The 27,307-nt window shown below is 55.3% G+C and overlaps 2 protein-coding genes across 2 annotated transcripts; one reads left to right on the top strand and one right to left on the bottom strand.

Annotated features, from left to right (window-relative positions):
* The first annotated feature begins 6 nt into the window (after nucleotides 1-6).
* SLC30A2 (solute carrier family 30 member 2) lies at nucleotides 7-8,782 on the top strand. Its single transcript, XM_012750854.3, has 8 exons — nucleotides 7-310; nucleotides 944-1,164; nucleotides 2,061-2,207; nucleotides 3,226-3,379; nucleotides 4,072-4,246; nucleotides 5,338-5,443; nucleotides 6,807-6,941; nucleotides 7,391-8,782. The coding sequence occupies exons 1-8, from the start codon at nucleotides 261-263 to the stop codon at nucleotides 7,534-7,536; spliced, it is 1,134 nt and encodes a 377-aa protein (XP_012606308.2). The 5' UTR covers nucleotides 7-260; the 3' UTR covers nucleotides 7,537-8,782.
* Nucleotides 8,783-10,037: 1,255 nt separating this feature from the next.
* Nucleotides 10,038-25,772, bottom strand: EXTL1 (exostosin like glycosyltransferase 1). Its single transcript, XM_012750850.3, has 11 exons — nucleotides 23,413-25,772; nucleotides 18,193-18,286; nucleotides 17,830-17,937; nucleotides 16,407-16,526; nucleotides 15,788-15,920; nucleotides 15,508-15,614; nucleotides 14,619-14,708; nucleotides 13,533-13,619; nucleotides 12,969-13,129; nucleotides 11,801-11,969; nucleotides 10,038-11,651 (listed from the first exon to the last, which is right to left on the bottom strand). The coding sequence occupies exons 1-11, from the start codon at nucleotides 24,189-24,191 to the stop codon at nucleotides 11,469-11,471; spliced, it is 2,031 nt and encodes a 676-aa protein (XP_012606304.2). The 5' UTR covers nucleotides 24,192-25,772; the 3' UTR covers nucleotides 10,038-11,468.
* Nucleotides 25,773-27,307: the final 1,535 nt, after the last annotated feature.

Raw genomic sequence — 27,307 nt, 5'->3', positions numbered from 1 at the left:
CAGCCGGCCGCCCCCTCCCCCAGCCCCGCGGGCTTTTGCACACGACGCGCGGCGGGCCGCTTCACACGGGGTGGCGAGGGCCGGATAAAGCGGGCGGGCGCGGGGTGCAGCAGCGGGCGCCGAGACGCAGGACTCAGGAGCGCTGGGCGCGCGGGACCCTCCCGGCAGGCGGGTGCACGTGGCGGAGCGTCCCGCGCGCAACTTCCAGGGTGCTTGGCCGGGCCCTGGCGCGCAGCTTCCCGCAGCCAGCGCGGGGCCGCATGGAGGGCACGGAGAAGCAGCACCTGTTGGACACCAGACCCGGAGCCCGGTAGGGCGAGCGCGTGGGGAGGGGCGGGCTTTTGGGCGGCATCAGACGCACCTCTTCGTTTGCCATCCTAGCGGTGGTTGGTTTTGGCGGCAGCTTGAAATGGAGCCACGCAGTATGGTGGGGTGAGGTGAGGGAAAGAGGAAATTGACCGTGGCCCCGTGGTCCCAGGATCGTCCCTCCCTAGGGTTGATCTCAGATTCTGAACCCTGCTCACCTGGGGAGGGGGGAGGAGTCCAATACCTGAAGTTCCGCCCTGCCCAGCACTTTGCCCCTGGGCAGCCCTCCCCTGGGGAGGCCCTGTGTCCCCAAGTGCACTGGAGTGAGGCGCCGCTCTTCTCTGGAGCTTGAGCTCTGTTCCTTCTCTGCTGGACTAGACAGCCCACTCCTCGGCCAGTTCCCAAGCTCTTCGCCTCCTCATGGCCTTGGAAGGGATGGGGGAGGAGGGAGCACAGGCTTGTGAACACAGCCTTCTCACCTGGTCGCTCCCCAGGGACTGTTGAGCTTAGAGTGTCCTTAGTTGTTCTTCCCATTGGACACATTGGACACCAAGGCCTCAGGGGGAGATGAGACTGGAGTCAGTCCTCCTTGCCCCCATCTCAGAGTTGTGTTCCTGCTCCCTTCCTCTCTGGCCAGGTCATACATGGGAACTGTGTGGCAGGATGGGGCTGGCTGGATCCCTGTGCCTGGACGTGGCCTGGACTTGCAGGCCATTGAACTGGCTGCCCAGAGCAACCATTACTGCCATGCCCAAAAGGGTCCTGGCAGTCAGGGTGACCCCAAGAAGGAGCGGGCCCGGCGCCAGCTCTATGTGGCCTCCGCCGTCTGCCTGCTGTTCATGATCGGAGAAGTCATTGGTAAGGACTTTTGTGCCAACCTCATTTGGCACATGGGTAGACTGGATGTTCCCAGTAATATTAGCACTCATAGCCCTATATATTGAACTCTCACTTGCTAAGCCCTTTATATACACATATTATCTCATGCAATTCTAACAACCTTTGTTATGGGTGCTGCTAGTCTTCTTATTTATTTATTTTGAGACAGAGTCTCGATTTGTTGCCCAACCTAGAGTGAGTGCCATGGTGTCATCCTAGCTCACAGCAACCTCAAACTCCTGGGCTCAAGTGATCCTCCTGCCTCAGCCTCCCGAGTAGCTGGGACTATAGGCATGCACCACCATGCCCGGCTAAATTTTTTCTATATATATTAGTTGGCCAATTAATTTTTTTGTATTTATAGTAGAGACGGTTTTGCTCTTGCTCAGGCTGGTTTCAAACTCCTGACCTTGAGCAATCCGCCCCGCCTTTGCCTCCCAGAGAACTAGGATTACAGGTGTGAGCCACCACGCCCGGCTAGTCTTCTTATTTTACATTTGATGAAACTGAGGCATGTTTAGGTTAAGTAACTTGCCAAAGATCACACAAAACTAGTAGTTAAGGGAAGGCCTGAATTCCTAGAAGGAAAGAGCATTTACTGAGTACCTACTATGTTTTCTGGTCCCTATTTGAACTTGGTTTTCACATTTACCCTCCTAGTAGATGTTGTTGGCCCATTTCACAGAGAGTGGAAGTTGAGGCTCAGAGAGAAAAAGGCACTTGCTCATGGTTGTACTGCTAATGGGTGTAGAGATCTCTAACCCAGTGTGTCTTCTCCAAGAGCCTGTTGTCTCCCTGCTGCACACACAGTCGGGGGGCTTGGCTGTTTGGGGAGCTGACAAGGACCCTCCACCCTCCTGGCCCTGCCCCTGCAGGTGGGTACCTGGCACACAGCTTGGCCATCATGACCGATGCAGCCCACCTGCTCACTGACTTTGCCAGCATGCTCATCAGCCTCTTCTCCCTCTGGATGTCCTCCCGGCCAGCCACCAAGACCATGAACTTCGGCTGGCAGCGAGCTGGTGAGGATCCTGGTTGGACTGGAGATGGGGTTGAGAGAGAGGGTGGGTCAGAGCAGGGGTTCTTTTTTGTTTTGTTTTGTTTTGTTTTTTGAGACACAGTCTCACTTTGTTGCCCAGGCTAGAGTGAGTGCCGTGGCGTCAGCCTGGCTCACAGCAACCTCAATCTCCGGGGCTCAGCGATCCTACTGCCTCAGTCTCCCGAGTAGCTGGGACTACAGGCATGCGCCACCATGCCCGGCTAATTTTTTGTATATATATTTTTAGTTGGTCAATTAATTTATTTCTATTTTTGGTAGAGACGGGGTCTCGCTCAGGCTGGTTTCGAACTCCTGACCTTGAACAGAACAATCCGCCCGCCTTGGCCTACCAAAGTGCTAGGATTACAGGCGTGAGCCACCACGCCCGGCCAGAGCAGGGGTTCTTAAGTGGCTGTAATGGGTGGCTCCCTGAGTGAGGCCGGGAGGGTATGTCAACCTTGGCCTCTGTCCTCTGGGAACTCCCAGTCTGGGGGGGGGGGGCGCTACTCCCACTCATCCAGGAGCAGACCCCTGTCTCCAGGGAAGCAGAGTTCCCCTCCCTGAGAAATGCAGTGGCTAAACTTCAAGAACAAATGATAGCGGCACTAACGCTGCACATAGCTCCATGGATCGGCTCTGGGTCAGGGGAAAGGTCAGCAAAGCCTGCCGGAAGATGCAGGCTTTAACCTGTCCTCAGTTCACCTCTGGGCTGCACTGTCACTTTCCTCCATGTGGGAGAAAAGGTATATGTTTTAATAAGTCAGTTTCTTTACATGTAAAACGAAATGGGTGAACCCAGATAACTTCTTCGGTTCCTTCTAGCTCTAACATGCCCAGACACGTGAGTGATGGATGAGGCTCAACCAGGCCAGCCATGCCACCAGCAGAGCCCCATCGGGCCCAGACCCTGCCTTTGCTTGCGGGGGGAAGGGATCCTGAGGGGAGGGCAGCCTCCCCAGCCTTGGGGCCCATGCCAAGGTTGGTGTTGGGTTCTTCCTCAGAGATCCTGGGAGCCCTGCTCTCTGTGCTGTCCATCTGGGTCGTGACCGGGTTACTGGTGTACCTGGCTGCAGAGCGGCTGATCTCCGGGGACTATGAGATCGAGGGGGGCACCATGCTGATCACGTCGGGCTGCGCTGTGGCTGTGAACATCATGTGAGTGGGGCCCTGGTGTCCTGAGTCCCCCTCCTCCTGCCTCTCACAGCCCACCTGTGCCTGCTGTAGTGAGGTTAGGAGGCTGTGCCACAGTCTGGCATATGCCACAGGGACAGAACTTCCCTAATGTTTGACCTTTGGCACCTGGAACACCTGGGTCCTTTCTCATGCCCAGGCCAAGGACATCATGAGGTATAAATCTAGGGCCACATCAACTCTACCCACTCTCCCATGCATGTCAGGGAATAACCTTGGAGGCTTCATACCTGAAGTGGGAGGGACGAGTCCAGCTGTTGCAGGAGCAGGTGTCCCCAGGGGCACAACCCAAGTCTGTTTCAGGCTGATGTGCCTAAAATTGGTCTCAGTGAGAGGCAGTGGTGTGTTTCTCTCCCTTGCTCAGTGGCCTCAGTTTCCCCATCTGTGACATGATAGGGTGAATTAGGTGGCCTCCATAATGCCCTCCTGCTCAGATTTGGCACTGTGGTATAGTTGTGCCCAGACCTAGCATAGCAGTGGCACTTTCTCCTGTGGCTCTCTGCACCAAAGCCACGTGGACTGGGATCCTCACATGGCCAAAGGTATCCCTTGGAGTTTGGGGGCTTGAAATTTTTGCCCCACAGGGAAGCCAGCCCTAGTGGCTGATCTCTGTCTGCTACCTCAGTGAGCCCCTGGTTTTGTCTCCACTTCCATAGAATGGGGTTGATCCTACACCAGTCTGGCCATGGGCACAGCCACGGCCATGCACACAGCCATGACACCAGCCAGCAGCAGGAGAACCCCAGTGTCCGAGCTGCCTTCATCCATGTGATTGGAGACTTTCTGCAGAGCGTGGGCGTCTTGGTGGCAGCCTATATTTTGTACTTCAAGGTCAGAACTGGGGACAGAGGGAGGCAGGGAGCAGGGTAGTACAGACCATCTGGGCTCTTCCCTGCACAGGGCCCTTTCCAGGTTCTAGCTTCCTCCCAGTTCTGGGCAAAAGGGTGGGGAGAGGGAAGGAACATTTATCCAACACCTACCAAGTATCAGCACTTTTGATCCTCACCACAACCTTGAGGCAGGCGATAGTGTTTTCTGCAGCTCAGAAAGGTTCAGTGACTTGCACAGTGTCACACAGCTAGTAAGTTGTGGAGCTAGATTCAAACCCAGGACTGTGTGCTGCCGAAGCCCAGGCATTGCCCACCACACGGTCAGTGAGGTGTAGTGGAAAGAGCCAGGCAGGGTTGAAGCCTTTCTCTACTCCTTGCTAGCTGTGTGATGCTGGGTGACTTGCTTGCTCTAATTGAGCCTCAATTTCCCCATGTATACAATGGGGATGGTGGACCAGATGATGTCTGAGGATCATTTTTTTTTTTTTTTGTTTTTTTTTTTTTTTGAGACAGAGTCTCACTTTGTTGCCTAGGCTAGAGTGAGTGCCGTGGCGTCAGCCTAGCTCACAGCAACCTCAGACTCCTGGGCTCAAGCAATCCTTCTGCCTCAGCCTCCCGAGTAGCTGGGGCTACAGGCATGCGCCACCATGCCCGGCTAATTTTTTTTTCTATATATATTAGTTGGCCAATTAGTTTCTTTCTATTTATAGTAGAGACGGGGTCTCGCTCTTGCTCAGGCTGGTTTTTGAACTCCCGACCTCGAGCAATCCGCCCGCCTCGGCCTCCCAGAGAGCTAGGATTACAGGCGTGAGCCACCGCGCCCGGCCCGAGGATCATTTTAGTTGTGTCCACATCTCAGCCACTTGGACAGGGAGGAGGGGAAGGGACTGTGCCTTATCCTGAACTGTGGTCTGTCCTGCTTGTTCTTCCAGACGTGGAATAGAGTAGAAAACTGGGAGGCAGGGCCATGGTGAGGCTCATGCCCACCCTGCAGAGCGAGCCCCTCTCCGAGACACAGTGCTGGGTGGGAGCGGAGAAGGGAAGCTGAGGTGTTGGGTGGTGAACCCAGGTCTGCCTTCCCTCTTCCTGTAGCCGGAGTACAAGTATATAGACCCCATCTGCACCTTCCTCTTCTCCATCCTGGTCCTGGGGACAACCTTGACCATCCTGAGAGATGTGATCCTGGTGCTGATGGAAGGTAACCAGGGCTCTGGGGCTCCCTTTTTGCTCTTGGCTTTAAAGTTTCTCTAATCAGCCTCCAATAGGGTATGTGTTTCGGGGGAATCCCAGCACAGACATGGTCTGGAGCCTGGCAAAGGCCAGATCCCCTGGGGCCCTGGGCTGATCTTGGCATAGAGCTTGGGCCCTCGGGTGTGGCAGTTCCTGGAACTGTCCCTGCCTTTCCTTCCTCCTAGCCCCAAGGGTGCCTCCTCCCCTGCTGGGATGTGTCCTCCCTGCCTACTCAGGTGGCTTCTGGGTGGTGTCTATAGCACCTGGAGCTCCAGCTCTACCCTGTACACTTCCTCAGTCTCTAGTCCCCTTCTTTCAAGAAGAGAGAAGGGGAAGGATTATGCTTCCCATTGCACAGGCGGGTATACTGAGGTTCAGAAAAGGGCAGTAAGTATTGGACATGGCTACCGAATCCACTCCAGCTCAGGCCTTTCCTACAACATCTCAGGGACCCAACCATGCCCCTGCCTCTGGAGGACAAGGCTGCATTTTGAGGGGGTTGGAGAATGGTCAGGGGTGGAGAATGGTCTGCCCTGAATTACCACTCTCCTGTGCTCCAGGGCCTTGAGTCTTGGGCCAGGGTCATGGGTCTCTGCATGGTTAGGGTCAGTCGGGTTGAGTTGGGTGCTGGCCTGTGGTTAGCAGGAATGCTTGGCTGTAGTTCAGAGCTTTTTCTCTAAGAATAGAGAAGGAGGCGCCCAGCCTCCTATTCTTTCCTTCATTAAAAAATATATTTATTGCCAGGCGTGGTAGCTCACGCCTGTAATCCTAGTACTCTGGGAGGCCTAGGTGAGGTGGGAGGATCTCTCAAGTTCAGGAGGTTAAGATCAGCCTGAACAAGAGTGAGACCCCCGTCTCTACTAAAAATAGAAAGAAATTAATTGGACAACTAAAAATATAGAAAAAATTAGCCAGGCATGGTGGCATGTGCCTGTAGTCCCAGCTACTCGGGAGGCTGAGGCAGGAGGATTGCTTGGGCCCAGGAGTTTGAGGTTGCTGTGAGCTAGGCTGACGCCGCAGCACTCTAGCCCAGGCAACAGAGCGAGACTGTCTAAAAAAAAACAACAGACTATTCTGTTTCATGGAGTTTCCATTTTAGAGGGAGAGACCAACAATAAACAAATTAACAAATAATTTCAGAGAGTGTTAAGTGTGAAGAGGAAAATACAACGGGTGACATGAGGGGGGTTTGGGAGGTGGGGGGCAACATCGGACCTGTTGGCCAGCGTGGTCTTCTCTGAGATGATGCTGAGGAGCGGGAGCCAGCCCTGCAGTGATGGGCGTGACTGGGAGGGGCTGTGTCCTTCAGCCCCTGTCCCTGCCATCCTCAGGCACCCCCAAGGGCGTGGACTTCACAGCCGTGCGGGATCTGCTGCTGTCGGTGGAGGGGGTGGAAGCCCTGCACAGCCTGCATATCTGGGCTCTGACTGTGGCCCAGCCGGTGCTGTCTGTCCACATCGCCATTGGTGAGTGGTGGGACACCCAGGGTGGTGAGGGAGAGAGGCTGAGGCCATCCCAGTGGCTCCAGATGACCCCAGTTGCTTGAGGGCCCATGCGTCAAACGGGCCCTGTGCTGAGTGCTTTAAACACATTTCATTTGACCATCACGATCTCATGTATCCACCAAGACACTGAGGCTGGGCCTGGCGTGGGGCGGGAAAGTCACTTGCCCAGGCTTTTAGAGCTAATAAGTGGCAGAAGTGGCCTTAAGGCTGGTGCTTTGCCAGCTCTTTCAGGGATGTCCTGGGTCTGGGCGTGGGAGGGGCCTGGCACAGGAGTGGAATCTGGGGGCTTCTTGATGTTCATGGTCCTATCTGCTGGAGGTGGGGTGTGAGACTTGGGCTCTGGATGGTTTGAAGGACCAAGAGTAAACGGTTCTCTGGTGGCTCCTCTGATATGTCCTCTTGGCCCCCAGCTCAGAATGCAGACGCCCAGGCCGTGCTGAAGACGGCCAGCACCCTCCTGCAGGGGAGGTTCCACTTTCACACCATGACCATCCAGATCGAGGACTACTCTGAGGACATGAAGGACTGTCAGGCATGCCAAGGCCCCTCGGACTGAGACATGGACAACCGGGGCATGGACAGGACCTACAGGAGGCGGGACTGAGTGTCCCCCAGGCCCAGCCAGGACTCTGCTGACCCTGCCTGCATTACAAACAGGGTCCCCCTCCTGACCTCAGCTGCCCTGCTCCAGTAATAGGCTCTTCCTGGCCTCCCCGTCTGACTACAGCCGACCCTGGGGCAGGGACTTGGCAGGCATCAAGCTAGCATGGCCCCACTCCTCCAGCTCCTGGGTCCTGGCAGGACTGTGTTTGGGCTAATGCTGTCCTACCACCCGCAGTGGCAAAGGCAGTGTGGCACAGTGTGGGACAGCAAGAAGGAAGGCTGGCCTTAGTGCTCCCTCATTTCCTGTTTGCAGCCTGTCTGGCCTTTGCCTCATGAGTGTGTAAAGAAGCTCTGAGCTGGGCGTGGTGGTGACACCTGTCATCCCAGTTACTCGGAAGGCTGAGACAGGAGGATCATTTGAGCCCAGGAGTTCTGGCCGCAGTGAGTTATGATTGCGCCTCTTCTCTCCACACTCCAGCCTGGTGACAGAGCAAGACCCCATCTCTTAAAAACAACAACAAAAGAACTGCCAAACCAGCAGTTCAGGGACAGAGTCCCCTCCCTCTGCCGATAACAATATGGTTTAAGGAGGCCATGGGGCCGGGAGTTGTGGGGGCCCCCCACACTCTCATACCGAGTCCCCCTGAGGTGGGGAGCTTGGGGCACCCGAGGCCTGTCTGGGCCTTAGTCACTTCAGCTGTGAGCCAAATGCTCCCTTTCCTGGAGGGGGAGGCTTCTTACTAGGTACGGAGCTGCTTTCCTCTTTCCTTATTCCCCCAGCGCAGGAAGCTGTGCCAACACCGCACCAGCGGTGGGAGGGGACAGTGGTTTCAGATTGAGCCCCACCCCAAGAGCCTCCCAGCCCCCAAAGCTCTCTCTTGCTCTGAGAGTGTCACAGGGATCGCAGAGCCTGAAGTCAGATGTGATTGGGCCAGCTCTGTCGCCTCTCTGGCCTGACCTGGTGGGAGCCTGCGGATGCAAGAGGAAGAGGAGCTGGACACAGCCCGAGGCCAGCTAGGAGGGAGATGCCAGCTTCCTGCGGCTTGTGTGTGAAGATTCCTGACTTAGGGGGTGACTTGTGTTTACAAGATGCAAGAGGGGAGACCCATCTTGACTCACCAAGACAACATGCCCAGTTGTCAGGGAGCCCTGTGTGGCATGGTCTGTCCCTGCCATTATAAGCAAGTGTCTTTTGGCAAGGTGGCCTCTCTGCCTCTTACTGTCATCTGTAGACTGAGAGGGGTAACACCTACCTCACTGGGTCCAGGCAGCCAAAGTCTGCCCGGGACCTGGTGGCTGTTGAAGAGTGGTTGCTTTTACTATCCTGGAAACAAGGTACTTGCTGAGGAGCCAGGTGGGCCTCCCAGCCTCCCCAGGGCAGCACGGAGATTGTCTAGACTCTGCCTTGGATCATGGTGGGAGGAGGAGGGGTTGGCTGCTTCCTTCTCCTTCCCAAAAGAGCCTCTCTCTTTCCATCTGTGAACTGACCTCTGTGCCTTTCCAGCACTGTCATCCAAGATTGCCTGTGGCCAGGTCAGTGGGTCTTTCAGCTCCTCGAGGTCTGTGGAAAGTCATCAGCATTGATTGGCCTGGAAGGAGGTGGGGTTGCTGTGGGCTGTGCTTAATTCCACCACACTCTCAGGGGAATCATATCCCTGTGCCCCAGCCATGACAGGCCCCAGAAATGTAGATCCTGGGCTTTGCTGTGTGCCAAGTCCTTATACCCCTCTCAAGAGACAGTCATTGCTAGCCTCCATTTTTGTAGATGAGAAAACTGAGAATCAGAGAGGCTGTGCCATTTGCCTGAAGTCACACAGCCAATGTGAGACAGGTTTGGGATTTCTGCCTTAGACCCCCATACAGCAGGGGCTGGGGACCTGCTCCTGGCTGCATGGGTATAGTATGAGCCCCCTGGGTCCAGCAGTGCCCTCCCCACCGGCAAGGCCATGTCAAGGCAGTTCAGTATCCTGGGTGTTGCAGCTGCAATTGGCTGTGGCTGGGCCTGGCACCCAGAGCCCTCCCAGCCCTGGGAAGGCTGCCTAGGCTGCAGCTGTGTGCTCCTTCACCCACCTGCCACTGCTCTGAACTCTGGGCCAGTCTGCCAAGCCCCTCCCTTTAATTCCCAGCGCCCCCCCCCCCTCCAGCATCTAACAGCCCCATGCCTCCCAAGGGAGAGCCCACCACACACACCCTGCTGTGACTGGCTCCAGGGAGGACCTGAGTTTTCAGGGGCCAGATTTCCAGCTGGAGGATGGGAGTGTGAGGCCTTGGACAGGCCTTGGGGGACAGCATGTTCCTGCCAGCGAGCTAGTCACGGGAATTTCCAGAGCTGCGAGGCCATCAAAGCAGGAAAACACCCGACACCTTGATCCTGGGCTGTACCTACCCCCCAGGCAAGCCCTGAGTGCCACCTCCCCTCGCGCAGCTGCTGTAAGGGTATTTATAGTCTGAGCGTGAGGGGGCAAGGACACCGCGCTTTATTTCGGAAGTGATAATTCCAGTTCCAGGTGGACGAACCCGGGAGAACTTAGCGTCCCCTCCCCCACTCCATTCCTACCTATAGGGCGCCTGGGACAGCCCCCGCTCGCGCACAGCCCACCTAGAAATGGCCCCTTCTTTCTGAGTTCCAAGTGTGCAGGCCACAGGGGTGGGGCTGTCCTTCAGATTCCTCTCCCCGGTGCGTGCCCTCGAGCTGCACGTACCTCTAAACCTCTAACCCTTGTGCCCCTGCCCGCCCTCGGACCAGGGGCGTTTGGAACTGTTCCTTTTCGAGGGGGAGAGCGGTGCAGCGCTGACCTCTAGTGGTCCGGGTCGGCGAGGCGGCGCGGACGGCCGCTCCTGAGCCGGCGCGGACCCCTGCGTTCCCATCCCCCTTGTTCTCCCTGTCGTCGCCTCCCTGCACCCCTTCGCTCCTTGGCTGGGGCGCGAGGACTGAGGCTGACAACGTAGGGGGCTAAGCTGCCTTCCTCCGACTAGGAGCCCCGGGGCGCGGAGGGCGGAGTTTCGTCTCTAGGCACACGCTGGCCACGCTCCGCCACCGCCGGCATGGAGCCAGGCTGGCAGTTAGTGTCTCTTTCATCTATTCGTCATGTTTGCGGCGCACCTGCCAGGCCAGGGAGAAGAGGACACGACTCGCCCTCTGGGGCTCAGGGACCCGTCCTGGGGCCAGACGGTGTGCACACTGCAAGACAGTGCGGGGCCGCAAAACGACAGAGACCGAACCCATCGGGGACCGGGTGAGGGTCGGGCGACGAGGATCTGAAAGACAAGCAGAAGTTAGATGGGTAGGTAGGGCGCGGTGGCTCACGCCTGTAATCCCAGCACTCTGGGAGGCCAAGGCGGGAGGATCCCTCGAGGTCAGGAGTTCGAAACCAGCCTGAGCAAGAGCGAGACCCCATCTCTACTAAAAGTAGAAGGAAATTAATTGGCCAACTAAAAATATATAGAAAAAATTAGCCGGGCATGGTGGCGCATGCCTGTAGTCCCAGCTACTAGGGAGGCTGAGGCAGGAGGATCGCTTGGGCCCAGGAGTTTGAGGTTGCTGTGAGCCAGGCTAACACCACAGCACTCTAGCCTGGGCAACAGAGTGAGTAAAGAAGTTAGCTGGGTAGAGAAGCAAAGAACAGCCTTCCGGGCAAGGGGGGCCACCGAGGCGAGGCCTGGCAACAGGGGGCGAGCGCGGGCACCGGGGCTGTGCCTGGAGCTACGGGGCAGGAGGACGAGGCCCCGCCCCTCATGGTGCCGTGGCTGTGATTGGCCAATAGGGCTGTGACGTCTTTGCCGGCTGACTTCCATGATTGGTTTCCTAATGTCCCAAGGAGGGGCTAAGCCCGCAGGCAGGTGCCGCGCCTCCTGGGAGCCCGGCTGGGATCTCGCGGGTCCCTCCTAGGGCTTTTCCAGACTGCGGTACTTCTTGCGCTGCACCGACACCGGGTCCTTGAACAGCACCGGGTCCAGACGCAGGCGAGAGGACACCAGGGGCATGTGGCCAAATGCTGCCGCCATCTGGTTGATGCAGTCCGGGACTGGGGGTTGGTGCTTTGGCCCGGATCTCCGGCCTCCAGGTGCCTAAGAAGAAATGCACTGATGGACTTCACTGTCCTTCCGAACCCAAAACCCCCCCCTCCAGCAAGAAGGATTTGGGTTAGACAATGAGAGGGAAGCCTTCCTCCCTTCCTCCCCAAGCCAGTGCCAACCCATCCTCCTGGGCCCCTCACCAGTGGAGCAGCCTCCTGCTGCTGCTTGCCACAGGGCACCTTGATAGGGGGCAGCTTGGTGACTGCCGCTACTAGGAAGTTCATCAGGACGTCCACACAGGTGGGTGCCTCATCTGCCAGGGTCCTCAAAGCCTTGGGTAGGGAGTGGGTGAAGAGAGTGTGGTAATACCTGGGCAAGGGGGGTGGGAGGACAGAGAGAGGCTGCAGCTGAATTCATCGCTAGGCCCCCATTCTCTCTCCTGATCGCACCTCTCCCTTTGATCCCAATCTCCAGGCCTCTTGGGAAAGCCCTGGTCCCCTCTGAGCCCTGGCTGCCTCAGAGAGCTCCCATCCCCAGTATGAACAGCTCTCCATTGCTTTGTCTCCCATGGGTTATCTGCAGCCAATGGCGTACTCCCTGTCCTCTCCTTCACAGCTCCTTGGGGGCCCCACGCCCAGGCTCTGAGCTCTGAACTTAGAGCCAGATGTAGGTAGTGGGATCAGGTGGTTCTAAGGCCATCACTCATGGCAGCCCAAAGACCAGCTTCAGGAAGGCTGTGGATTAACCAGGCTGATGCTTCGGGTGAGCCTGGCTTCACATGGCCCCTATGGGACAACCTGGGTGCACCCTGCAGCCATCAGGGTTATTCTTTACTGAGAATTCCCTGCAGACCTCCCAGGTAATCTATAAGAGTTTCCAGGTAACACATTTGATTTAAACATGTTTAAGGAACCCCTCTGAAGAGATCCTCTAGAATTCAGTCCCTGCCTCAAGACTGGGGGTTTTAGGCAGCTTCTGGAAGGCCTGGAATGGTTCCCAACCCACCACACCTACATTTATAAGGCTTCAAGCCCATTTTCTTGTTACAACATCACCACCAAACCCAAACACTGTCCTTACCCACTGCATGGCTCTACTTAAAATAACACTAACTGCCATTTGTTGAATATCTGTGTGCCAGGGACTTCATGGATGATCACACCATTCCCGTGAAGTGAATACATCCCATTTTACAGATGAGGAAACTGAAACTCAAGAGAAGTGAGGAGACTTGCCCAGGATCACATAACTGGGAAGTGGCAGATCTGGGCCTTAAACCTGGATCTCTGGGCTCTAGGCTACCCTGCTCCTGGTCCAGGGAGGGGGTCTCTTGCCCTATGATCCATGTGCCAGGGTGGGCATCTGTACCTATGGTAGAAGGCGGCTGTGGTGAGAACCATGGAGAATTCGTTGGCCCTCTCAGCAGTGTAGCCCCAGCCACCCAGGGCCTCGTCCCAGAAGTGGCTCCACGTCAGAAAGCCCACCATCCGCTCCGGGAAGCTCTGCCACACCACAAAGGCAAAGTTCACCTGGAGAGGGATTTAAGTGAGCTGTAAGGAAGGACTTCCTGACCACTAGGAATATCCAAAGATGTGGGGGCAGGGCCAGCGTGGCTGGGGGGTCGGGGCAGGACTTAGGAGAGAGGAGCCATTACTTGGGATTGGCCACAAGTGAAGCATGGATGTTCCCAGGGTGTGCTTGGGGGAACTTTCTCAGCTAGGAGCCATGAAAACAGTGTTCTCAAAAAGAGTGTGTGGAAAGCCTCCATTAGATCCTTAAAGAGGAGGCTGCTTGGCTTGCTGGAGTGGTTTCAAAAGCAAGAGGCTGGGCCTCATGACCTCTGATCCCACAGCTCTGGGAAAGTGAGGGGCTGCCCCGGCCCTCTGGCTCTGTCCTCACCCACACTGGGCTCCTCTTGGGCCCAGTTCTCACCTCCATTGTGGAGAGGCTGCTGCGGGCATCGAGGCTGAGGATGGCGTCAGTGTTGATGGCGCGGTACGGGAAGAAACGATCGCTGACCTGCAGTGGAAGGGGGTGAGGGCGACTCAGCCATGGGACACTCCCTGCCCCTACGAATACTCAATAAGTAGGAGCCCTTAGGCTTGCCATAGAAGCCAGTGCCACAAACACAGCAAGCCTTCCTGGAACTTGCTCTGAGACCTGGGCAATTTATTTGACCTCTCTGGATTTTAATTTCCCCTTTGGTAAAATGGGGCAGTTTGTCTCTAGAGGACCTTCCAGTTTTGACATCTCAGGATTCCTCTATTGTCATATTAGATGCTCCATCAACCCTGGGAGGGTTGTCAAAAATCCCTCATTTGGGCTGGGTGCTGTGGCTCACATCTGTAATCCTAGCACTCTGGGCCCGGTGGCAGTGGGGGGGGGGTGGCCCGGAGATCACTTGAGCTCAGGAGTTCAAGACCAGCCTGAACAAGAGCAAGACCCCATCTCTACAAAAATACAAACATTAGCCAAATTAGCTGGGTGTTGGTGGCGCATACGTGTAGTCCGAGCTACTTGGGAGGCTGAGGCAGGAGGATAGCGTGAGCCCAGGAGTTTGAAGTTGCAGTAAGCTATGATGATGCCACTGCACTCTAGCCTGGACGACAGACTGAGACTCTGTCTTAAAAAAAAAGGAAAAAAAAAAATCCCTGATTTGAAAGAGACAGATCTAGAGAGATGAAGGGACTTGCCCAGAATCACACAGCAAGGTGGTTCACACCAACCCAGGTTCTCAGAAGCCACCCTTCCTGCCCTCTGTCTATACTTTCTCAAGATCCTAAGTTTCTCTCCTGTCCCTTATCTGAGAGAGCAACGCACTCCTCTGTCTTCCCCCCAACACATAAACCCCAAATGCTCTGGAAGCACAATTTACAAGGGCCAGGAGGGAAGAGAATTATTTCTATTAGTCTTACAGCTGAAACCTGCTGTGTGATTTCTTCAGGTGCTCCAGTACAGTGTGGCCTCCCCAGTTCCCAGCATGAGCCCACTGCTTCCATGCTCCTCCCCGTCCCTCACCTTCCTGTGCCCGTCCATGACTGTCAAGGGCACTGCTGTCTCCGGCCACCTGGATGGGAGTGGCTGCTCACTGCTCCAGAGAACCAAGATCTAGGAGGAAAGGGGTGGTGGGTGCTCCTGAAGTCCAGAGTGTGGGGTTCAAGGGGGTGGACGAAGTATGAGAAAGCAGCTGTATGCATGCACATGGGAGGGCTTAGTTGGATCCAAGGTCCTTTCATTGCTGCCTTGTCCTTGCCTCTGGGCTTCTGGAAGGCAGGAATTCTGGTGACAAGAAGGTAGCTACCTGGGGCGCTAGAACTGAATAGAGTTGGGTGCAGTGGTTCCCATTCTGAGCCCTAGCTCCACGCCCCATCCCCATCCTCTCTCTAAGGTTTTCACTTTTCCTCCAGCTCTTCCATCCCAGTCCAGCTCAAATGGCCTGTGTGCGGATCAGTTAGTCTGCACCCTGGCTGCGCTAACTGCTTCCTTCCTCTGCAAGTACTCTCGAGAGTCTGTCTGGTTCTCTGGAAGTGAGATCTCACAGTCTGTGTGTGGGAAATGCTAACCGAATCTGAATCCCAAGGCAGAATCCTTTACTGCTTTTTCCCTGCTCAGCATTGAGCCCAGGGCCTGGTGCTCAGAAAATGGCCCCGGAGTAAATGAATGAATGTTTCCTGCTCTCCCCCTCCCGAAGAGCCACCTACTTTTCAGGTGGCATCATCAGTGTCCATGGGGGAAAGGAACAAGAATCTTGGGACTTAAAGAGGAAGGCAGCAAGAGCAATTGGGAATCCTCTGGTGCCTCCCCCCAAAATGGATGGTCATCCTTGGGGTCTAGATGTTTCAAAGGCCCTGCCCTGTTCCTCGTCCCCACCCTGGATCCCAGGACTCCAGCCAGCAAAGGGGCAGACCTGGGCACAGTGTTGGGAGCCTGCCACCGCCTGGATGAGCTTCAGGGGGGGCTGGCCGGGGGCCCCCACCCAGATCAGGGCGCTGAATCTGCCCTCAGGCCGGGAGCCTGGGGGAATGAGACACAGGCTATTAGGGTGGAAGGGGACAGAACCCATGGAGAATGGCCTGAGTAGGGGACCCCAGAAGCCAGGAGAGATGTGGAAGGTCTTGGTGGGGCTCTATGGATGAGGCCAGGGCAGAGTTGAGGGGACTTTAAGTCATCCCATCCCCAGGGCATACCCCGTTGCAGGTGGTAGAAGGGGAAGTTCTGGGGGATCGTGGAAAAAGTAGGCAGGGCCAGGAGTGCCCCTGGGGGGCTGTTCCACAGCAGCGAGGGGTGAGCAGATGTGCCAAAGATCCGGTCCTGAATAATCTGTGAAATAACAGAGCGCTGTGCAGAGGGAGTGGCCAGTGTGGCCATGGCCACACCTCCCCCTCCAGGTTCTGGGAAGGGCCGCAGCTATGTCACCAGGCCCCTGGGGTCACTCCATGGTGGTGTTCCAGAGGCAGCAGATTGTGGCAGGCTTGCTGCCTCCCTTTCCTTCCTCATTCATGGCAGACGTCACCAACAGGTCATGACGTTCTTTCCACACTCAGAATCTCTCCCAACACAGTGCCCCAGGCAGCCATCGCCACTCAATTAGAGTTGGCATGTACTTTGAAATCTATTTGCCACAGCTGTCCCCTCTATGGATAGGGAAACTGAGGCCGAGATTGGAGAAGACACTTGTCCAAAATTTCATAGCCAAGTCTCAGATTCATTCCAGAAACATGTTCAAGGGAAGGATCCCCAAATACTGGGGCAGAGGAGGTGTCCCCAGGTGAGAGGAGTATGGAGAGGGGGTGGGGTCCCCCTCACCTCCAGCGTGGTGTGGATGACCTTCTCCACCGAGGAGAAGTAGGCGTCCCACAGAAACTGGGTCTGCTGACGCAGGGCAAGGACCCGTGCAGGGGGCATCTCCTGGAGAGCAGCCAGGACCTGGAGCACAGAGGGAGAAAGGAGAAGGTATGGGAGTGTGTCAGGCCCTGGCTGACCCTGGGAGGAGGAAACCTGGGGTTGGAGACCTGAGAACCAGAAGCCCCCTCCCCACAGGTCTCCAGGCTGGTGGGCAGCAGCCACCCTTGGCCAGGTCCCAGGTAACATAGCAGCCAAGAGTTCAGGGTTCACATACAGCTGGGTTTAAATGTCACTTAGTGACTGTGTGACTCTGGTCATACCACTTAACCTCTCTGGGTCTGGTTCCTCATCTGTAAAATAGAGATAATATTAGTACCTCCCTCCTAGGAGGGCTGTGAGGATTAAATTAGATCACTCGTATTGGTACATTGTAGAGGCCTTTTAAATAAATGGTAGCTATTATATATATGTTTTTTTTTCTTTTTCTTTTCTCTTTTCTTTTCTTTTCTTTTTTTCTTTTTTTGAGACAGAGTCTCACTTTGTTGCCCAGGCTAGAGTGAGTGCCGTGGCGTCAGCCTCGCTAACAGCAACCTCAATCTCCTGGGCTCAAGCAATCCTCCTGCCTCAGCCTCCCAAGTAGCTGGGACTACAGGCATGCGCCACCATGCCTGGCTAATTTTTTTTATATTAGTTGGCCAATTAATTTCTTTCTATTTATAGTAGAGATGGGGTCTCGCTCTTGCTCAGGCTGGTTTCGAACTCTTGAGCTCAAACGATCCGCCCGCCTCGGCCTCCCAGAGAGCTAGGATTACAGGTGTGAGCCACCGCACCCGGCCTATATATATTTTTTTAATTTAAAAAAAAATTTTTTTAGTTATTAATTTTTTTTCTTTTTCTTCTTTTTTCTTTTCTTTGGAAGCATTTGGAGAAGAAGGTAGCTATTATTAACCCCTACCTATACCATTCTCACTTCTCTCTCGGGGGATTCAAGGCAGGCTCAGACATGCATTGTTCAGAGCTGGGCAAAATGAGTGTCATCAGATGGAAGTCACTGTATATTTTGCTTTCCTACCCCAAGCCCCATAGAGGCACTGTGATGTTGAATTTTTTTGTAGACTCCTCTTAAATTGGCTATTTAAGCAGTTATGGACCATTAGAGCCAGGCCCATGGGGATTGTCTGGTCTAACAGCCCATTGTAGAGATAGAGAAACTGAGGTTGGAAGAGGATCAGGACTTTTCCAAGAGCCCTTAGGAATCTCTACCTCCATCTGTTCCTATGGGAGACTCAGAGGGGAGGCTCCGTGCAGCACAAATTCACCAATATGCATGGATGGGGGTAGGAATGAGGACCGAGGCCCGCCCCTGGGTAGGGCCCCAAGCTACCTGAAGTGGGACCCTCTTGTCAGCTACGATGGCTGCCTTGGTCCAGTCGATGACCTCAGAGAAGGGCAGCTCCCAGCGGGGGCTGAGAAGCACAGGGATGCAGCCAGCCTGGGGGGCAAGGAGATCAGTGGGAGCCCACCCCCATGCTGCACATACTCACCCCTCCCAGTTCCAAGTCAGCAGCTGCTATTGGGGTCAAGGGGCAAAGAGGAGAGGAAAACTGGGGATTTTTTGGGGGAGGGGCAGGGTATGATTCTGCAGAGGGATAGTGAGTCCAGAGCAAAGAAGTGGGCAGCTCACTGCCCCGCCCTGCCAGCTCAGGGGTGTGGAGGGCAGAGGACAGGGATGCTCTGGCTGGCGTACCTGCAGGGCTTGGAGGAAGCGCGAGGAGGCATCGACACGTTGGCCAGAAATGAGGCAGAAGGTGGCGTTGGGCAGCATTTCCCCTGGGTGCGTCCTGAGAGGTACATGAGGAGGCTCCTGCTCACATAAGCCTGGACAGCTGGCCCTCACCCTGCCTGGTTCCCTCCTTGGCCCCCAGCACCCCACAGCCATACTCCCAAATACACAATGTGCAGACCCACTGACGCACCTACACAGACGCACACTGACACAAACGCAAGCCTCACACCCGCCGGCATCTACGGTTAGGCTAGCAGGCAGGCGCCCTAGGCCCTAGCTCTGCCTCTGCCCTTGGTGGCCTTAGACACCTCCCTTGCCTTCTCTGGGCCTCAGTTTCCTCATCTGCAAAATGGGAGGCAGTGGGACCTGATGTTCCCAGGCCCTGTCTGACATAGACGGGCACATGTTTGCCCTCCCCCCACCCTGCCACATGCACTCTCGGGCACCCCTTACCTGAGTGGCTTCCATGCCCAGCCCTCCCTGCATGCCGAGAGCCAGGCCCATGAAAGGCTTCTCTGTGTGAGGTGGGCTGGGCCCCCAGCCTGGAACCACACAGGAAGTTGTTGCCCAGAGGCCCCCTCGCCCAGAGGACAGGCCTCCTCTGTTCCTCCCCCCTCCTCCCCCACCCCAGGGCCACACTCAGGCTGTGTGTGCCTGTGGGGAGGGGCAAGAGTCTCCTCAGAGCCACCTGGCTGGGATTGCCCACCCAGGGACCCATTGCCTGTGACCCAGTGCTGGGTGCCGAAGTAGAGGGAAGACCGGGACCCTGGGCTCATAGGCCTGCTCAGAGTGGGACCCAGAGGGTCCCAGGGCCTCCCTGAACTACAGCCTGTCTGGTTCTGAGCCTGAACCTCCAGGAAGCAGGTCTGGGAGTACTTAGGCAGCCTCTGGGTCAACTCCCATTGAACAAATGGGGAGACTGAGTCCCAGAGAGATCCAAGGACTGGCTCAGGGTCACAGAAAGGGTTGGGGTAGAACTGGGACAAGAACTGAGATGTGTCAACTCCTAACCCTGAGCCACCCTAGAGCTGCTGCTTAGAGGTCTCCCGGGGACCCCAGCCTTCCTTCTCCTCCATTCGATGCTCAGCTGTCCACCAGGCTCCCTGGAAGAAGCCACAGGTTAGACATCGGGACATCCTCCACCTCATTAAAAGCCACAGCACCAGCCAACCAGGTACAGACCCCAATAAAGCTCTAACAAACTGAAAACCTCTAGGTTAAGGTTTCCAGGAGCCCAAAGAGAGACAAAGAACCCTGCTGAATAAACTGCACCCCTGAGCCCTAAACCTCCATTGCTCCTTCCTGGGTGCCTTTCCATATCTTTGTCCCTGTCCCTTACCCTGAAGTGCCCCTCCCTGCCTCACCAGTCTGGGGAATCCCTCCTACTCTGTCTTAATGTCTAAGCTGAAACACCACCTCCTCTGGGAAATCTCCCTCTCTCCAGAGCTGGTTCTCTCTGCTCACTCTCCCTCATGGGCTGTAGTAGTAAAATCCAAGCTGTCTTTTCTTGAGCGTATACTTTGCCCCAGACACTATTCTAAGTGCTTTCAGTGCATTAACTCACTTTATTCTCACAGCAACTCTATGAGATGGGAGGTATGTGCTGTTATTATTCCATTTTACAGATGAGGAAACTGAGGCCCAAAGAGATCACACAGCTCTTACACAGAGAAGTTGGCAGGCACCTTGTGCAGCCTCTCTCTGTTTAACAATGTGCGTCAAACATCGACTTGTCTGTCTCTCCTACCAGACTGAGCAACTTGAGGATGGGCTGTGCCTCCCTCTTCTCAGTATCCCCAGGGCCTAGCAGAGCACCTGGTGGAGAACAGGCACCCAGCGGGTGCTAAGTGCATGATGCTGAGTGTGGCACTAGAGGATAGATCCGGGACCAATGGACCCAGTGTCTGCGAGGTCCAATTTCAGCACAAATTCTAGTAATGGAGCTGGCTGAGAGTGGAGACAGTGGGTAGCTTTGGGAGGTGGTGAGTTCCCCGTCAGTGGAAGTAAATAAGCAGAGACTGTGGGAAGGCAGGGGGGGCTGTGTTGACCACCAGATGAAGTCTTGGGATTCTGTGACCATGTAACGTATCTGCCGTACACTCAGGGCCTCAGTGGCCAAGGGTGGTCAGTGTGGCTCTGCCCAGGGCTGCACTGTGACTTGCACGTGCCCTCGGCACTTTGGCCTTTGCAGCTCCTCCCACCATAAAAAAATTAAAAATTATATTTGATAACTGTGTTGGTATAAAAACAAATAATATTCTATATTAAAACATTTTCTTCTACCTTAAAAGTTCATTTTTTTTTTCCCTCTGATTTTCAAAGAATTGAAAATATCTTCATGGGCTCCTAAAAGTATCATGGGCTCTAAGCACTGCACCGCCTGTCCCCAATGGTTACAGGCTGGGGGACTTTAAAACATGCGCTGGATTTCTATTGTAAAAAATAGTGGAGAATCTATATATACATTGCTTGTGCACACATGGAGTTTCTCAGAAAAGACATACAAGACACTGGAAATGGTGTTTGGCTCCAGGCAGGAAAACTGGGTGGCCGGAGACAGGGGTGGGAGGGAGACTTTTTACTGTATACCCTTTTGTACCTTTGGAATTTTGTACTATGCCAATGAATTACCTATTCATGAAAATAAATAAATAACAATTTAAGTGGGTGGAGATTTATTCCAAAGCAACAAGAGGCTGTTCAACTAAAGTGGAAAAATATGGGCTTTGGAGCCAGACGGATAGGGTTTACCCGACTCCACTGCTTCCCAGCGCCCGATCACAAAGGAGAGGTGGGCCACAGAAAGCAGAGACAGAACCTTGTCACCAAGGGCCCTTGGCTACCTCACTCCACCTCTCTGAGCCTCAGTTTCCTGTTCTCTGAAATGGGGACAATAACACTCCCCTGCAGGGCATGTGAAAGGGTAAGCGATGACAGGTGAAGTGCCTGGCACAGACCCTGGCCTGGGACAGACAAACCCCAAATGTTAGCTTCCTCCCCTCCCCCCCTCTGGCTAGCTGAGTGAATGTGGGACAGTGGCAGGGACTGTGAATGGCCTCTTTCTCTGGCCAGCGCGTGTTTATTCAGGCTACCTCTCACTCTGTCCCGATATTGTCTGTCTGGCCCAGGCAGCTGCCTGGCACTTCCGAGAAATCGAGACTTAAGCTACCCCAGAGATTAGTGGTCCTGTCACCTGAAGGTAGGCTGAGGCCAGAGACAAAACTCCTTGAAGTTCAGGAGACAATGAAAGGCTGTCAAGCTTCACACTTTGAAAATGAACTTATCAAAAATGCTACTTAGAGGGTGACCCATGCTGGTTAAAAAACTGTGGCTGATTTTGGATCCAGCAGTAAACACTTAGTGAGCACCTATGAGCTGGGTACAGCTCCCTGACTTCCAGTTTCTCAAAGAAGTTCAGACTGCAAAGCTTGCAGCTTCACCAATACCAGCTGTGCTTGGCGGTAACTAAAGTCAGCTGAAAGAGGAACTTCCTGCAAGCGAGAATAGCTGAGTGCCTAATCAGAAAAGCGTCACCAAAGGTGAGCTTCTGTCCAAGCTCTGAGCCTGCGGGGCCTGGGGGAGATCCCAGAGTATGTCAGCTAAGGATGTGTCCTGGCAGAAGGGCTCTGGGGCTGCCCCAGGCGACTCCATTCTTCCCCCTGCTGTGAGGGCTGCCTGGAGGCCTCCCCGCACCTTCAGGAGGTGGCGGGATTCCATTCCCTCAAGAGCCCTTAGGCTGAGAGAAGCCCCAAGAGCACCAAGCAGAGGCAAAAATGGAGTTTGGCCACGTGGAGAATTCCCGGGAGGGAAGTGGAGCTCAGAATAGGTGATGTTGTTTGAGCAGAGAACAGGGAGAGGTGCCCGAGGGACCGAGCACAGGAAGGACACCAGAGTGACGGTTTCAGGGGCCGGGGACAAGCTCAGGAGGACTTCCATTCTTGCCAGCACAGCTAGGCTTTGGAGACTGCTGGCCTCCTGGGGGTGCAGAGGGGCCAGGGTGCTTGGGGCTGAGTGCTTCATCTCATGAGGTGTGTCGCCCCAGCTAGCCCAGGTGGACAGATGTCTCTGCTCATGCTGACCAGGTCCCACAGTCCCCAGCCCCTTATATATAATCAAGCCCTCTCACTGGAGGGAAGTTCTTCTTTAGAGCTGACCTGCATCATATTTGCTGTAACCAAAGGCTGTTTCCTTGAGAGGCTAATCCCCAAAATTAGGCACAAGAGCAGCTTCCACCTGTGACCAGTTACTAACCTCCAGGGCCCCTCTGAGGTATTTGATGGGGTTGATCATAAACTCTTGCTTGAAACTCAGAACACTCAAACTAAAGGCTATTCTGGATTAAAATACTGGCTCTGGCTGGCTGGGTGACCTCAGGTAAATTATTTAACCTCTCTGAGCTTTAGTGTCTGGTACACAAACACTTAAATGATAGCTTTTAGGCCGGGCGCGGTGGCTCACGCCTGTAATCCTAGCTCTCTGGGAGGCCGAGGCGGGCGGATTGCTCGAGGTCAGGAGTTCGAAACCAGCCTGAGCAAGAGTGAGACCCCATCTCTACTATAAATAGAAAGAAATTAATTGGCCAACTAATATATACAAAAAAAAAAATTAGCCGGGCATGGTGGCGAATGCCTGTAGTCCCAGCTACTTGGGAGGCTGAGGCAGGAGGATCCCTTGAGCCCAGGAGTTTGAGGTTGCTGTGAGCTAGGCTGACGCCACGGCACTCACTCTAGCCTGGGCAACAAAGTGAGACTCTGTCTCAAAAAAAAAAAAAAAAAATGATAGCTTTTAGTAGTATTTTATTATAATCATTATTTATAAAAGTGCTTGGCACAGAGTAAACACTATACACGTATATGTTCCATAAAATATTAGGGTAGGAGGATTGGAATATGAGAAACGATTGGAATATGGGAATAAATAGGAGTGAGTTGTGTTTCATGTTTTTAAAGGTCCTCAAAGGAGAACTCCAAAACATCCCTTTGACACCCCTTATGGCCAATCGCCATCTTGATGGAAGTGCTTTCTGTTGTCTAACCTGACTCCCTCCTGCTGCAGCTAAAGCCTAAGTTTGCCAGGACTAGCTGGTTCTCCCATCTCAATCCTGCCCTCTACCCTGGTCTGTGGGTTCACTTCTGTCACAGCCCCCTCCCATCCAGCCCCCAAGAGGAAAGGTTCACTTACTGCTCAGGTCCAGGGTCTTGCTCACAGTGCCCATCCCAGGGGCAGGCAGAGGAGTTGGTGCCTGCTGTGCGCCACCCACCCCTCTCTTCCTCCAGGGCTAGCAGGGCTACCCCGGGCTGGGGGCTGTGCTGCCGCAGCTGGCCAGGAGCCCCACCTCGCCATGGGTGGGCTTCAGGGAGAAGAGGGAGGGCCACGTCGAAGCCAGGCCGGAAGGAGTCCACTGTGGGGCTGGCTTCAGCCACCATAGCCTGTCCCAGCTGGAAGGTCCTGGGGCAGGGGGCCGAGTGGAGACTGAGGACCAGGTGGTTCCTGCCCCCATTCCATGTCGTCGGCACCGGGCTACACTCTCCGGCCGGGGAGTCCAGGCTGAGGAAGAGGCGGAGGCAGGCCTCGGCAGGGCTGAATGTGTGGTAGCGGGAGACCTCCAGGGAAGCCAGGATCTTGCGACCAGTCTCAGAGATCGGTCCTGCTGCCACTTGGGGCACGAATACCTTGAGGCCATCACCCCTGCACTTCGAGGTGTCAAAGCAGGTCCCCCAGTCGCAGCTGCTACCATGAGAGGCTTGAGGAGGTGGAGGGGCATCTTCTGGGAGCTCCCCAGGCAGGGAGAAGCTCTGCAGGAGCTCTGCGTCCAGCCAGCGGGGCCATCTTTGGGGGCCTCCTGGCCGAGGTCTGGGGGGCACTGCTGGGCGGAGAAGGGGGAAGCCCCCCAGAAGGACGAGGAGCAGCCAGGAGGCTGACAGTGCCAGCCAGAGGGACTTCTTTCTCCACAATTGCATGTGGCCACCCACAGCCAGGGTTGAGGGAAGCTGGGAGGCCTCTGCCAGCAAGCAGGAAGAGCAGAGCCCTGAGGGCGGGGACTGGAGCCACAACCAGCCTTCTAGTCCAGTGCTCTCATTATACAGATGGGAAGACTGAGGCCTATCAGGAGCAGGCTGCCTGCCTCAGGTCAAACAGCAAGCCACCGGCCAGGCACGAGGAGGCCAGGTAGGACCCAGCTTTCTGGACTTGCCTTCCTGCCTAGGACTCTGCTTCCTCGGCCTTTGGACAACCTAGCTAGCCTTTGCCCTCCCGGCAGGGCCCCCTGCCCCTGTGCACCACTCAGGCTGATGCAACCCCTGTCCAGACTGCAAGGCCACGTCCCTCTGCCCTCCTGGCCGCACCCCCTGACCTTGCCCTCAGCTGAGAAGAGGGCTGTCTGCCAGGCCATGGGGGACTAGTCAGGGCTCCCACGGGGACAGCGTGGCCAGGGGGCAGGCTGGAAGGAAGCAGAGCTGGTCTTCCACTCCTCCCCTTGCCTGGCCACCCCTGTGCCCACTGGCAGGCACTCCTGGGCTGGAGCCCTGTGGCTGGAGCTAAAATTAGACCCTGCGCCCCATGTGGGCCCTCAGGGTTAGCTGAGGTCAGACCCTAGGGGCAGCTGGTGTTCCCCGCCTAGGCGACCAGGAGGGCTCGGGGTCCTGTCCTCTTCCACTCTGCTCCCAGCTCAGGCAGCGCAGCCTCTCCTCTCCCGGAACCCAGCAGCTGCCCTGTACCCTCTGGCTTGGAGCTGTCACTGAGGCCAGGTCGCCTTCCCTAAGCCCCTGCCCCAAGTCCCCTGAGCCCTGCTGTCACCTCCTCCCGCTCCCTCTCCAGGCAGCATCTGGCCAGTGGAGATCTCTTTCCTAGCAGCAGCTTGGCTCCTCCCCTGCCAGCCCTGATTCGCTCCCAGCTGGGAGGCAGGGTCTCCACTTAACTCCTTCCAAACCAGTCTTTTCAATTGCTGGCACTAATAACTGGGAGGCACCACACCTCGCTGCTGGCCAGGAGCTGTTACAGCCTCTGTCTCTCTGAATCCTTCAGCAACCTCCGCGGCAGAGGTTTATCTGGTTTTTTGTCTGAGAAAAGTGAAGTTCAGAGAGGTGATGGACTCTTCCTAAGGTGACCCAGCTAAGAAGTGGCAGGGTGGGGATTTGAACCCTGAGCTCCTGTCATTGGTCAGCCCAGCTGGGTGTCTGAGTGTGGGGAGTCTACAGACCAGCAGATGAGAAAGTCAACGGATGAGATGAGTGAGGAGCTAAGGGGTGTGGGTGGAGGAGTTTGGTGAGGTGCCCCCAACTGTCCCCAAGATTGGTCCCCTCCACCTTCAGCATCCCCAACCCCAATCTTAGCCAGCTCCCAGCCTTTGCTCCAGTCCAAGTTCTTCCTGAACTTGACTCTCCATGAGTCCACGCCCCATTGAGGGCCTCCCCCAGTCAGTTCCTTGGTCTTTGCTCCATGAGGGGTCAGAAACGGGTGGTGTCACCCACTGAAGGATTGCTGGGGTAACGGAGGAGACACAGGAGCCCAGGCTGATGAGGGAGGGCACAGGAGTCAGAAGACCTGAAGTGGGACTCCACCTCTAGCCCCGACTGGCTGGGTGGTGTTGGGCCTCTGTCCCCTTCTCTCTAGAATGGGCACGGCAGTCTCAGCATAAGACGGTTGCCCGGTTAACTCCAGGCCTATCCACTGGGGGCCCTCGACAAGTGGTGGCTTCCTTTCCCTTGCTTGCCTTGCCCTGATCTCAGACTGGGGGCCACCACAGCCTGGGGTTGGGGCACAGTTCATACACCGAGACTGTCCTCAAAATGGCCAATGAAGGGCCTGGGTTGGGGCCCTCCTCTAGGTTCTCATGCCGTTTCTTCATCCCTCTATCTCTACACACATCCATTCGTTCATCTAACAAATGCTTGTGAGTATTAAACACGGGCTGGGGCCTGTGCTGGGTGTTGGGGTACAGCCGTGAGTAAGAGTAAGAGCTAACATGCATATCACGCTTGCTATGTGCCAAGCACGCTCTGTGTGCTAAAGTAGTGTCAGCCCAGCCTTTCCCCAACTCTATGAGGGAGACACTGTGATTATCCACCACATTTTGCAGATGAGAAAACAAGCCCAGGGAGTGTAAGTAACTTGCCTAAATTCCCCCAGCTTAGCCAGGATTTGGACCCAGTCACCCATTCCTCTAACCACTGCACTGTTCTGCCCCCTCTGCCCCAGGAGCTCACCGTCCAGGGAAAATGAGACCAGTAACCAGGTGATTACAGAGTGAGGGGAGGGGACCATGGGGCTGCCCAGGCCAGGGGGCCAGAGAAGACTTCAAAGGAAGTAATTTTTAGAAACCATCGGATCTCATTCATGCTTCCCGTGCCCAGCATTGCTAGGATAAATGTCCACGAATCCTTGTTGAATGAGTGAAGGAGTGGATGGATGGACAGAGTTGGGTGGCTAGAAGGCCAAGGCCAGATGGTTAGGGGTTTGGGGGATACCTTACCTGGTTCCAGCTCCTCCACCTGCAAGCCCTGGGCACCCAGCTGGCTATGCCCACATCTGTGCACACACATAAGCTCTTTCCTACCTTCATCCCTGCAGGGAGGCTCTCAGGACGGCTGGGATCTGGGCTTGTCTGGTTGTGATTGACGCAGTGGCCCCAGGACTTAGATGGAGAAAAAGAAGGCAGGGCATCTTGGCAGATAGGACTGAGCTGGGCTCATCTTAAAAATAGATCCTGGGGCCGGGCGTGGTGGCTCACGCCTGTAATCTTAGTACTCTGGGAGACCGAGGTGGGTGGATCGTTTGAGCTCAGTAGTTCCAGACCAGCCTGACCAAGACCCTGTCTCTACTAAAAAAATAGAAAGAAATTAGCTGGACAACATATATATATATAAGCCAGGCATGGTGGCACATGCCTGTAGTCCCAGCTACTCGGGAGGCTGAGGCAGGAGGATCACTTGAGCCTAGGAGTTTGATGTTGCTGTGAGCTATGCTGACGCCACGGCACTCTAGCCCAGACAATAGAGTGAGACTCTGTCTCAAAAAAAAAAAAAAAAAAAAAAAAATAGGTCTTAGGGGCAGTCGCAGTGGCTCATACCTGTAATCC

Source organism: Microcebus murinus, chromosome 2 (assembly GCF_040939455.1).
Source record: "Microcebus murinus isolate Inina chromosome 2, M.murinus_Inina_mat1.0, whole genome shotgun sequence".
NCBI lineage: Eukaryota > Metazoa > Chordata > Mammalia > Primates > Cheirogaleidae > Microcebus > Microcebus murinus.
This window is presented reverse-complemented; position numbering and strand designations above follow the sequence as displayed.

Bases quoted from the DNA above. Each gene is read 5' to 3' on its own strand.
- EXTL1 (XM_012750850.3), bottom strand. From the start codon at position 24,191: ATGCAATTGTGGAGAAAGAAGTCCCTCTGGCTGGCACTGTCAGCCTCC. The intron at 15,615-15,787 runs GTATGCCCTGGG...TCATTCCCCCAG, and splicing joins CTTCTACCACCTGCAACGGG to GCTCCCGGCCTGAGGGCAGA. The intron at 11,970-12,968 runs GTACAGATGCCC...CCCCTTGCCCAG, and splicing joins ACAGCCGCCTTCTACCATAG to GTATTACCACACTCTCTTCA.
- SLC30A2 (XM_012750854.3), top strand. From the start codon at position 261: ATGGAGGGCACGGAGAAGCAGCACCTGTTGGACACCAGACCCGGAGCC. The intron at 4,247-5,337 runs GTCAGAACTGGG...CTCTTCCTGTAG, and splicing joins CCTATATTTTGTACTTCAAG to CCGGAGTACAAGTATATAGA. The intron at 5,444-6,806 runs GTAACCAGGGCT...TGCCATCCTCAG, and splicing joins GATCCTGGTGCTGATGGAAG to GCACCCCCAAGGGCGTGGAC.